The sequence below is a fragment of the Ipomoea nil genome, unplaced genomic scaffold (assembly GCF_001879475.1).
Source record: "Ipomoea nil cultivar Tokyo-kokei standard unplaced genomic scaffold, Asagao_1.1 scaffold1932, whole genome shotgun sequence".
In the NCBI taxonomy this organism is placed as follows: domain Eukaryota; kingdom Viridiplantae; phylum Streptophyta; class Magnoliopsida; order Solanales; family Convolvulaceae; genus Ipomoea; species Ipomoea nil.
Window position 1 is genome coordinate 1,513,039 of NW_017618360.1, and position 13,722 is coordinate 1,526,760.

A 13,722-nucleotide genomic window follows, 5' to 3' on the forward strand; every position below is an offset into this window, starting at 1 on the left:
GGACGATATTAGGTCACCAAAGTCGTTTAGGACAAAATTGAGAAAAACCACTATAGTCAAGGACGATTTTGGGTATTAACTCAATTATAATTCTATAATCGATGAACTATAATTCCAGAATCTATGAACTAAAATTTCAGAATCTAATCTATGAACTAAAAATTTCAGAATGAATGAACTAAAATTTCAGAATCGATGAACTACAATTCCAGAATCGATGAACTACAATTCCAGAATCGATGAACTAAAATTCCATAATCTATGAACTAAAATTCCAGAATGAATGAACAACATAATGCTGTTGGTGGAAATCGAACCTAAATTTTTTTTTTAAGGAGAGATGCGCGTTTTTAATAAAATGACGTCGTTTTTGCATCCGTATGCATCATGCACAGCATAACTACTCGTGACACAGGATATGGCCCAGGTTTGGGCTAAAACCAAAATGAAAATCAACTTGATCAGCAACTTTGGGCCTTCCGGCCTATCAATATGAATGCCATGCTTCAAATTTGGACTTGAAGGCCCATCAATCTCATTCAAAGCAAGCTTTGTAATGGGTTCGTTCATATTACAATCAACTCTCGTTTAAGACAAATTATGGTCCACACAATGTTATGTGGACCATAATAAAAAGTATATTTTTAATATACTAAATGTGAGTTAATTTCAATTTTGATCCTATGATTATTGGAGTGTTGTCAATTTTAGTCCACTACTTTCAAAACTAACAATTTAGTACCCTAACTATTTAATTTTTATCAAGTTTAGTCCGTATGGCCAAATCGCAAGCCAATTTTCAGCCAATGGTCGCCAATTTTATCCACATCCTACTTGCCTTTGTATTAATTCAAACAATGGTTCAAGAATTAGCTTCCATTTTAACACTGAATTAAAAGATTTCAGAGACAATTGGTCGATAATTTGGCTAGATTGACTAAAATTGATAAAAATTGAATAGTTAGGGTACTAAATTGTTAATTTTGAAAGTTGTGGACTTAAATTGATAACACCCCAATAGTCATAAACCAAAAGTGAAATTAACTCTACTAAATGTACATTATATTTGTACTGAATGTACATTATATAATATAATGTACACTCAGAACAAAAATAATGTACATCCCCTGAATATAATGTACATTATTTGTGTACTGAGTGTACATTATTTTACAGGAGACAAAATATGGTCCACTCAACTTGTATGGACCATGCTCCACACAATAATGATTGCCCGTTTAATGCAAAAATTTATGTAAGACTATCTAATTTATCTCCTCCCAAAAGGTTGAATCTACAAATTCAAGGGTTTTCACATTTTGACCCGACAGAGCATTTAGGAGAATGTAAATCACGGTGATTCAATGACTCAGCAGACAAGGCCAAATGTGGATGTGCACAAGAGATCTGTCCACTTTAGGCATAATTCACAGGATGTTCGAACCTTGGAAATAACTGATAGTCCAGACTCCATATGGGTGTGTAGTTATTCTACACCTCCAAGATTGAAAACTTGTCGCTTTTATTCCCAGTCAAATATCAAATTTAATGGGAGCAATCATAGTGAAGTTGATTGGACAGTTAGTTTGATAACCACAAGGTTGCAAGTTTCACAACAATGTGAATTGTCTATTGACATTCTTGATTTGAGTCAGTCATCTATAACTAGCTTAAGTTGGCTTACCCCAATAAGATCATTTGCCGACTATGATAAACTTAAACAAATTTTACTTAGAGCGCACCTTCAAATAGCAACTGCGATCTTGAAATACTAAAAGTAGCAACCCAAAACGACTTGATTGTTCCATTGGTTTCAAAAGAGGGGCTAAGGTGCATGAGTTAAAAAAAAAAAAAAAAAAAAAAAAAAAAAAAAAAAAGACATTTTAGACAATCAAAAGAGAGAATAAAGGGGTGGCATTTAAGAGGCTCCAAAGTGACATTTGCAAACTCATCTTCCTCCTTTTACACAGAGAGGGAAATGGCTTTATTTCTCTCTTTTGTTGGTCACGTTGCTGGTGACTTTATATTAGGTATTTTTTGTGACACATTTTTTGCCTCCTTTAATTAGCTTTTCCCCTACTTACCCAAAGCAAGAAAAGAGAGCAGCAAGCTATGTAGGTGTCTATAAGTTGGAATAAATTCCAGCTCAGGTCCGTTGAAAGCACCAAGTCAAACCTTTAAGTCTGACTGAGCTTCTCAAAAGCAATAAAAGTAGAAAGGTCCAAAGGAGAAACCAGCGTGCCCCATCTCCCACCGTTTAGCTAGCTCCACCCTTCTAGATCTCTATCTCTTGTTATATTCACTATGAATTCTTGTTAAAATATTAAAATATTTTAAAATTAGAATCTAACAATTTGAGATAGTTAGTAAATGAATGACAAATTCAATCGGAAGGTTAAAAGATCAAAATTTGGGTTCAAAATGGATGGCTATGTGAATGGAGTTGGATTTTTGTCAATACTCTCATAATCGAGTCATTCACAGATGATTTTTTAATGCATTTTTTTTTTCTTTTTACTTTTCTTGTATAGTTTGCAGGTTATTATGCATGAGTATGATTTACCAAGTATATACCATCGACATCGGGTAGTGATTGAGGAATTTCCCTTAACAATTAAAAAAAATCAACTTGCATATATGTTCACACTCGAATTTGGATTAATCTCAAAGCGATAGAAACAATATAGGATATAAACCTAGTTTGCACATATTAACATTTTTTTAACTATGAAAATTTGATTTTTTTTATTTTTATTTTTATACGTGTACCACATTCTAAATCAGGCCTTATCTAATATGAGTTGATTTCATCACGTTAAAAAATGAAAACAACATAGGTCATAAATTTCGATAAGCCTTATTTCTAATAGCTAACAATAGCCAATAGGGCACGGTTAGAGCATGCCAATCACTCGTTCTCTAAGATGGCATTTGGTTTAAGGAATACAAATACAACATGTAACAGGGAATAATATAATTTCAATAATAGAATAAGAAAAGAATATGATACGAATACTATTATACTGTTTGGTTCACAAATTGAGTAAACATGAATTATAGGAGCTATCATATTCTTGTTCTTGCCTTGACCATGAATATAAAAAGAATATCATTTAAATAATTAAAATACTCATATTCAAAACAATACACATAGAAATATATACATACCCACCATAAAATAACAAACTACAAAACATAATAAAAATTATTATATTATTTCATAAGCAATTCTAATAAAAAGATATTGACCAACAAAACAATTGCACATGATATGAAGGGTTTATAAAGTTTTTTTTTAATAATAAAAAATAGATGCACATAACAATATAACATGCTATTAATAAATAATACCAAGGGGTGTTGGGAATTGTTATTTCCATTGCAAATGAAATAGGATCCATATGAAATGATACGCTTACTCTAAAAATTGAATTAAATAGCGGAATAGATCCATTATCCAAAATGACATTCAATTTTAATATATTTCATAAACCAAACGTTATGTAAACATTTTCATAATCTCATCTTAAAATCACTTTCAAACTCTACGATTCTACCCTTCTGAAGTCCTATGAAGTCCTATTTTCCGATCACTGCAAAAATCTTGATAAATCACCCATAATTCTCTCTTTTTTTTTTTTTTAAATACTCAAGACTCTTTACAAGGTAGTATCTGTTTTAGTCCAAAGAATCTAAGTGTCTACTGGAGTTGAACTATGACCATTCATTTAAGAATGTAATTGGGATACCATCACATTACATGGTAATTAACAATCACCCATAATTTTTGTTTTATTTTTTAAACCAAAAGACCCATAATTATTAGATTAACAAGAATTTCAACACAACATGACAAAAGGGGTTGATTACAATACTTTAACATACATTTTGCATATATTTTAACATATGTCCCCTGTTCAATCCTCGGATTTGTTTAGTATTGTAATTATTATTGTAAAGATTCTTGTAATATAGGCTATCACTCCAAGCATATAGCTATTTGGAGTTAGACTGTCACTCAAAATACAACAATGTCTTTTCTCTCTCACTTTCTGAAATTTAGTTCTTGACTTGATGAATAACACTCCCATACAACTTAAGAATTGCATAAATTAGTGTTCTCGTTGAGAGTATCAATCTAAAAAAATTATTTTTATACTTAAGGCAAAACAGTTTCAAAATACGACCGTGACTCGACAACGCCACCTTCACTAGATGGCCAAAGCTCTCTGGTACAACTCCTTAGGCATTTCTTTGGTACATAAAGATTCGGAGCCTTTTAGCAATGTAGTCTGCAATAGCTTCCTTCGAACAGGGTCTTGCCAGTATGGGGGTAGCCATGGAGATAGATACCAACAAAAAACAACAAACAAAAATAAATAATAAAAGGAATATTTATTTATTTTTATTAAAAGAAAAAAAAGAAAAGAGAAAGGTCGGGTCGGTCTGGCCCCTCTGAGAACAAAGACCTCACCTTACGTTTTCCCTCTTTTCAAAGTCTCTTCTTTTTGGCTCTTCTTTTCTTCTTTTTCCCCTTTTCTTTTTGGAAGTTTCTTTTCACCTCTCCCTCTCATTCCTTTTACCTCACCTATGCTATGCTCTCTTCTTTTTCTCATTCTTCTTTGGTTTCTGTCTTACCCTTCTCGTCATAGTACGTACAAATATATTCTGCTCTCTCTTTATAACGTTTCTCAACCAATTTCATTTTGTTTTATCCAAATAAATTAAATACTCCTTCGTGATTCAAACACAAAGAATTTAAACTTTTGTTGAATAAAGTCTCAAATTTAAACTATATGGATAAAGTGACAAGAATTATAAAGATATTTATATAAGGTTCCATAGAAGAAGTTCGTATGAGAAAAAAGTTAATTCGAATTTTAATTTTTGACTATTGTATTGATTTCATTCAAAATTGTAATGTTTTAAATATATCATTGTAATTAAGATCGAGTTCAAGTGAAGATAAACAAATAACTAAAAGTCATGGTTGTAGTAGGTAGTAAACGTTAGTCGGGCACTAGAGTAGCACTAGACGCTAGTCGGGTAATAGAGTAGTGCCTAGATGGCTAACTAAAAAAAAGTGTGAACGTGTGGGTGTGTGTGTGTGTGTGTGTGTGTGTGTGTGTATATATATATATATATATATATATATATATATATATATATATATAATGAAAAAATTAGCAAGACCGAGACGGCTGAGTTAATTCGGCAAAATTTGGCCGTGTTTGCACGCCTAGATGAACGTCTAGGGAAAATCGTCACGGGCCCACGGCTTAAGGACACCTAGACTGATTTTTACAACAATATTAAAAAAAAAAAAAACATAAACTTAACTAGTTGTAAAATTGTGACAATAAGTAATGATAAACTAAAATTAACTTTTAAGATAATTTTACATGGAGTTAGATTATAATGGCATAAATATGCTATGCTTTATAAAGTGTATTATATATTTTGTAAATTTTATACAGTATATTTTTAATAAAACACAATGTACATCTTTATAATTCACACGATATTATAACTTTTCACAATGATAAAATTGTGATAAATTCAAAAGTATGAAGTCTTGGGGATGGGAAGTTGTTTTCAGAGTGTGCACTGTAGGATCTAAATGAACTGTTGTACGTAGTCTGTAACTCTGTATCAATACAGTGTACAGACTACAGAGCATAGGAAGATGAAATTTTTCATTTTTTTAATCTCCTTTTGCTTTTACCTTTATTGACCTCTTTCTTTTTTTCCTACGTGACTCTATATATAACGGCGAAACCCAACATTACGGTTACAGTCCTACTACACATTACCCGCTTCTCTCTTCTGTTAGTTCTGTGCTATACAATACACTATACCTGGTTTTCTACGGCCATGGAAGCTTTTAACTTGCTTAAATTTTGGCGGAGTAACGGCGGCGGTGGTGACGGCGTCTCCGATGACGCAGATTCTATGAACAACTCTGCCAGAAATAACAACGACGGGCGGAATCCGGCGTTGGAAACGGACGAGGAGTCGGATGAGGAGTCGTTTTTTGATTTGGTGTTGAACGGAGCTGATTACAGCTGTAGGGACGAGAAGCCTAAGGCGGTGGAGGCGATGAGGAAAGGCGAAACGAGTTTGAGCTTTCCGGAGTCGCCGAAAGATGTGTTTCTGAAAGGGAATGCGTTTTCGGTTGATTCGTGTTCGAAGCCGCAGTCTCCGATTTCGCTGCTTAGAACCGCTCCGAAGTTTCGAGTGTTCTTCTTAGGGTTTAAGAAGTCGAAGGTGGAGAAATCGCTGGAGAATGACGGCGGTTCTGGTTCGAGTCCGAAGCATCAGCAGCTGCAGAAGGCGGCGCAGAATGAGCAGAGTAAGCGGTTTGCGGCGGTGAACTGTAAAGTCGACGACGTTGAAGTCGTCGTTGGCTCGTCGTTGCCGTCCAGAGAGAACAGCTTGAGAAGCAAGCTGCAAATGGAGAAGTTTGACGATCTCTCGCTTGATGAACCGTCCAAACGGTTCGCGAAAAATGCGGTGCCAAAATACTTGAAGCTGATTAAGCCTCTGTACTCTAAAGCTTCTAAATGCACTGAAAAAAGTAATCTCTCCGATAAGCTTTCAGTAACATCTCCGTTGTCTCCGGCCACCACGGAGACATTGCCAATGGCCAGAAGGCTATCAGAGGAGAGACAAGGGAGCAGGACGGCTGGATTCAGTATCGTGCGCAAACACCTAGTAAAGAGCCGCTCAGCTTCCGCCGGAACCGCGTCACCGCCGGCAAGGAGAAGGGACGAATCTCTACTGGAGCAGCAAGATGGAATCCAAAGCGCCATTCTTCACTGCAAGTCATCGTACAACTCAACGACTAGAGGTACATTGATTGAGCTGTCTACGAACACTTCGCAATCAATTCCAATATTTAAAACCTTCAATCAATAAAACAAATCACTATCAACATTTAAAACTTCAAACTTCCAAAACTCATTCATTTTTCTCTCTTTTGTCAGGGAGTTCATTATTGTCCCGATCTGTTAGCGAACCGCATCCCCAGAAATCTACGGATCCACAGAGAAGCTCATACGAGGACACAAAGCGATGCAGCATTTGATCCATAACCTCCTGTCCTGTTGCAATTACTATCCTATATTTTTGTTTATTTATTCTTAGATTTTGTGATGAAATGCGTTGTAAATAGACAACGAAGAACTAGAAATGGGTAGTAATGGCGGACGTTTACAATCGTCCCCGTCCATTCCCTTCCCGGATGTAGACCGTAGTGAATCAATGATCGTGTCTGTAAATTCAAGCTGGCTGAACCGATGATGACGTATCTAAATGAAAAAAAAAATTCAGAGAAATGATTAAACTAAGGAAAAAATGTGTACTTGCTATTGCGTTTTTCACTGGGGCAGCTGATTATGCTGAACGCCTGTTGCCTGTTGGGAATCAAAAGCTATTATTACACCATATTATTTATTCCTGGAGGATGCTATACATACAGTAACAGGTGACTCCTGCATTCTGCACTGCCCAATGCCCTTTTTATTTAATTATTCATTTTTTTTTCTCCTTATTGTTTTCTCTAGTCTTTCAAATATTGAATGGAGCAATTAATGAAGCTTGACCAAATATATGTAGCAGATAAGCATTGATATTGAAAGAAGATGAATGGTGAAATTATGGGCATGGGCGAATCCTTTTGCGTTTTGGCTTTGGCCCATTTGTCCACGGTCAAAATTCATTCTAGCTAAGACAGCTGCCATGGCTCTTGACTAGAAACCCATGGTGGTCCTGGCTCCTGAGGTGGTTTGTCTTCTTCTTCAGTAAGAACAACTGCATTTATGAGAAAATAGACAGGAAAATTTAAAATGCCATTGTATTTATCTACATTGTTTCTAAAATGTTCAATCTCCGACCACAAGAGCTTCTACGTTCCAGCTCGATAGAATATCTGGAGAATTAAAATTATGGTAACTTAACTGAACACAAAAGTTAGACATTCTTGCTTACTGTGCATAAGAAGCCCCTCATTACTTTAAGTGGTTGCTCACTGATCCCACACTGCCATTGTATTTTCCTACATAACATTACAGTTGGCAATGAACTCACTAGCTTGAGAATTGAGATATCTGTGATCCCCTACTGCCCCTATGTGGTCACATCTATTTATCTATCTATCTGGTTTGTTCAGTGATGGGTTAATGTGGTGTTGGGACAGTCAAAAACACAACTTTTTATCAGACGATGATGACTTAACCACATTTGGCTTACGCAATTCCTCTATTACCGATCATGACTTGACCATAACCACATCTGCCTCACGCAACGGCTCTAAAGAAATATTAATAACAATCAAATTCTTAATTTTAATATAAAATTATATTCCGTCTTATTTTATTTATCTTATTTATTATTTATGAGTCAAATCAATTATTTATTTTATTTTGGTTTGATAGGCCTCCTTACTATCTTGTTCCTGTTCTTGGCGCGGACTTAATAAATTGAGTTTTGTTCTTAAAAAAAGAAAATAATACTTTTAGTGTAATTTTTCTAAATATATAAATTTTGTATATTAATACTAAATCTAATATTATGAAAATTTAAATTAAAAATAACTTTAGTAAATTAACCATGCTAGACACAAAATAAAACGGGTGGAATATATTATTAACTTAGTCATTTTTAGGTATATAATTTCTTAACTCATAGGCTACTCAAATTAATTATGTATTTAAATTCTGCTTTTCAAACTCAAATTCGCTACGGCTATCTTCTTTTGTTGTGATAACAAATTTGCTTTTCTGGCTAATATTTAATGTTGCAAAAATCGCGCTTAGGCGTTAGGTGGTGGCCGGCTGCCTAGAATTTCAGTGAAATCGTCGTTCTAGGCGGTCGACCACCTAGGCGGCCTAGGCGCTGACTAAGTCGTGGCGGATTATGCGGTCTAGGCGGTCTAAGTGGGCGTTTAGACTACCGATTAATTATTTTTCAGTGTTTTTTTTTAAATAAGTAATTTCACTCAAATATTTTAGTACTAACTATTAAAGTATTAAATAAGTTATAATTTTGTTCAAATATTTTAGTACTAACTATTAAAGTATTAAATAAGTTATAATTATCAAGTATTAAATGTTTTTTTTTTTAAAAAAAAATCTTTTTTTTTTTAAATGAATGTCTAGACGTTAGGTGCGACCTAGAAACATCTAGCAATTTTTACAACCTTTCTAATGTTAACTAATCACGAATTCAATTCTGATTAATATTTTTTTAATTCGTTACACTGAAATTTTCTAATATAATTTATCTATCATGTGTTATTTGAAGAACATTATATATGAAGGGAAATTTGGCTATATATAGTGATGATAAGTTTCATGTATATATTATCCCGAGTAAATATCAGCAGAGGTCCTCCGACTTTAGTGGCACTGCCACTTTTAGTCCTCAACGTTTAAACCAACCACTTTTAGTCCTCTTACTTTTTGTTTCTAGCCATCTATGGTCCTTCTGTTAAATTTGGCCGTCTAATGCCGTTTTCTCAAAGGTAATTTGGTCCTTTCATAATTAATTTATTAATTATTATGTTTAATTTCCTCATCAGAATAGTCAAACAATGGTTTCCCCAATGAAAGCGGTGACGAATTGTGAATGCATATATGGATTCACGAGCTGATTTTGTACATGTTCATGGAGAAACTATTGTTTGACTATTCTGATGAGGAAATTAAATATAATAATTAATAAATTAATTATGAAAGGACCGAATTACCCTTGAGGAAACGACATTAGATGACGAAGTATATCAGAAGGACCATAGATGGCTAGAAACAAAAAGTAAAAGGACTAAAAGTGATTGATTTAAAAATTGAGGACTAAAAGTGGCAGTGCCACCAAAGTCGGAGGACCTCTGCTGATATTTACTCATATTATCCCAAAAAAAATTGGTTTTGTGGCGCTCACCCTCCCTAGTCCCTAGTCCCTGCACGTGATTATCAATAAAGCTGGCTATAAAAACAAAGAGAATTTAGAAAAGAAAATGTAGCTTAGGTAGAATGCAGACGAACTCGAAATTCAAAATAAGAATGAGTTTGCTTTCGTTTCCGGCACCATGCGATACGTAGTTTTCTTCGATCAGAACTGAATCCACCATACTTTTCATTCCGATTCATGTGTCGCTAACGTAAGCATTCATGTGCTGTGGTTCCATATATATATTTGAACCGCATTGTTATTTTCTCTCCAACATGTCAAATAATTTCACTTTACATGAACAACATTTAAGCTAAGGATGCATGAAACTTTAAATAATTAAGCATTAAATACTACTCGTACTTAACGTTAATTTTATTCCCCTCAAGAGAGATATCACTTGATGAATTTAATTTGTTAAAATTTAAATGAATTTGGAGACGCAAATTGAATATGTTAAGAGTTTCATATTAATAAAATAAGAAAGAACATATGAGTTTATAAGACAATGAATTAGATTAAGTAATTGGTTGGATTCAATATTTTAGTGTTGTTTGACCCATGTGCATTATAGTCTAGTTGAATGGCCTGCTATTCGATCTCCCAACTTCAAACAATTATATATTGAGTTAATACTCAAAATCGTCATCGACTATAGTGATTTTTCTCAATTTCGTCCTAAACGACTTTAGTGACCTAATATCGTCCCAGACTTTTGTGTTTTTACTCAATTTAGTCCCTCATTTGTTATTGTGTCCATTTGGTGTTAAATAAATAGACAATTCAGTAATTTTAATATTGGCATCTCTTTACTCATAGACATGTGAACTGTGAAATCCCTTTTTTTTTTTACGAATTACTCCCAGAATTACTCCTAAAACTGCGAATATAAAATTTGATTTGCAGGTCCGGGAGTAATTCTGGATGTAATTCGTACAAGAAAGAGGAATTTTGCACTTCACAAGTTGAAAGTAAAGAGAGATCAATATTGCCATTACTGAATTGTCCCTTTATTTAACACTAATTTGACGGAATAACAAATGGAGGACTAAATTGAGCGAAACACAAAAGTCTGGGACGATATTAGGTCACCAAAGTCGTTTAGGACGAAATTGAGAAAAACCACTATAGTCGAGGACGATTTTGGGTATTAACTCATTATATATTCTTATCATTTTAGTCCTCAATTGTGAACCATTCATATTCATGAATGTTACCATACAATCACACCAAAAGCTGCATGCTTTACTAATCAAACGAGCAACAAGGCTTTTGATATTGCTTAATTAAAGTTATAATAATGGCAGGCTGTGGAAAATTGTGTAGACTAGAATTACATGTAGAAGCAAATTCAAAGAAGAAATGGACATACAATGCACTAGGCCATGCATGCAATTTCAAGAAAGTATATATTGGATTTGCTCTAATCCCGGAATAGATTTTTGTTGCCTATATGTCTACACAACAAGAAATGCCTCTTATCATTGTATTATATATTGTTTAATCATAATTAGCTTTGTTTAGTTAAGAGTTTGTAGCGATATTTTAGATATTTTAAATTGAATTTGGTTGATTTTTTTTTTTTTTTTTGAAGGGGAATTTGGTTGATTTTTTTTTTTTGAAGGGGAATTTGGTTGATTTAAAAATATTTGCGTTAATTTTTATCAAAGCTTAGAATTAAGACTATAATTAATGAAATCGACATCTTAACTATAATAAAGCTATATATATGGTTTGGGAAGTAATTAATGTTATAATTAATGACACAACATCCTTTATTATAAAATTAAAAAAAAAACACACAAAATTTGAAAAATAAAATAGCTATATATTATATAATCATATAAAAAATGTGTTCAATTAGAGTTTAAATTTACTCATACAAAATTTGAAATTTGCTTTCTAAATGTAATTATCTTAGTTATTATTCGTATTGTGAAAATTATAATATAGATGAAATACAATTAAGAATAAATCAATATAATTATGTAAATTCTCTTTATAAGTTTATTTGAATATGCACATAATTAGAGATTTTATTAACTGTACAAAATTTTAATTGTAATTTTGTATTTTATAAAAAATGATAAATACATGACCAATGGAAGCTCAAAAATATTATTATATTAAACAATTTAAAATATTTTAGTTTTTCTATTTTTTATTTATATTTATAATAACATAATTTTTTCCATGCATCGCGCGGGTGAATTACTAGTAAAAAATAAAAGGAGTAGTAGTAATGTTACATTTCTCTCTTGATTTCATTTGTCAACAATATTTCATTTGTCAACAATATTTGATTAATGATTAATGAGTAAATTTATCTTTTAATGTTCAGTGAAGTTGGACAATTTACAGTAGTTAATGAATAAAAAGAATTTTATTACAGTTGTCAAAGTGTGGATCCATTACAAGATGTGATCACGGTATAATTCATGATCAAACCAACCCAGTACTGGCCTAAAACTATCAAAACTTAGGGCTTTGAAAATTTCAGACCTAGCATAGACTAATATGACGTTTGGTTGGAAGGAAGAAATTAGGGAAAATGGATTGTAATTTTGTGGGAAAAGAATAATGGGATGTTTGGTTGGGTGTAGTTAGAATTTCTTTCATACTTTATTCTATGGCAAAGCAAATTATCGTGTTTGGTTTGAGGGAATTGCAATTCGATGGTCGTGAGAAAGGAAAAAAAGAGGAGAAAATGACAAAAGTACCACTGGTTATTATTATTACATAAGGACATTTTAGTCTTTATACAACTTCTTTCCTTCTCATTTTCAAAAATTATAATCCTCTACATCAAACAATGTAATTTGAATTCATACTTTATTCCCATCGAATTGCAATTCATTTCCTCCCAACCAACGCCCTGTAAGGTGTGAATAAGATAGGAATTCAAATTACATTGTTTGGTAGGTATGGATAGAATTTTTGAGAGTTGAAAGGAAAAAAAAAAAAAAAAACTAAAATGTCGTAATTATAATCATCATCATCAAGGGTAACGTTGTAATTTCATCACTTTTTCTTTGAGGGAAATAGTATTGTTCAAAGAGACAGGAACAATTATATTAAGAAGCTAAGGCAAGAGATACCATGCACCGGGACATTATCGGACCAACCAAACTAACCGTCGACACCCTTCCTTCTCCCATGGGTTGTAGGTTTTCTTGCCTTTATGTGTCTCCTTCCTGGCCTTCAACCCACGATTAACTACTAACTCCAATTCCATGTGTCTTAATTTCCCCACAATCCTACCTTAATCATGGACGACATGTGTGTCTTTCAAATAAATTTGCCTGTCTCAGTTCATTGGATCCATTTCATATATACTACATTATCTACTACTTTATGTACTATAAATAATTTGTTGTCGGTAGTCAAATGGGTAAAGCATGATTCTCGTTTATTCAATTCTTATTAATTTCATTTTGGTCAAATTCATTGTATAGAATTTTTAGTAGGATAGTTTACTTCTCCTATGCGATTTGAACCTAAAAGCAAACCAAGTATATCGTTAGAATCATGCGGTTGACTATTAAACGTGGTGAAAGAAGACTGGGATTGATTCCGATATGAATATTTTAGATCGAGAGAGAATTTTTAGTTCATTTGTTTTATTATTTTAAAATCAAATGCTACATATCACAATTATAAAAAAAAAAACAAAAAAAACAAATCATATATAGTGTATATATTATTTCACCATTATTAAAAGTTAGAAGCGCCAAACACCTTATATTCAAATGGTATATAATGACCTTTTCCATA

General features: G+C 32.9%; 1 protein-coding gene across 1 annotated transcript; it reads left to right on the forward strand.

The window, feature by feature from the left end:
• The first annotated feature begins 5,717 nt into the window (after nt 1-5,717).
• LOC109193841 (probable membrane-associated kinase regulator 2) lies at nt 5,718-7,446 on the forward strand. The gene is made up of 2 exons (XM_019344669.1): nt 5,718-6,850; nt 6,987-7,446. Exons 1-2 carry the CDS (start codon nt 5,875-5,877, stop codon nt 7,085-7,087), a joined length of 1,077 nt encoding a protein of 358 aa, XP_019200214.1. The 5' UTR covers nt 5,718-5,874; the 3' UTR covers nt 7,088-7,446.
• Nucleotides 7,447-13,722: the final 6,276 nt, after the last annotated feature.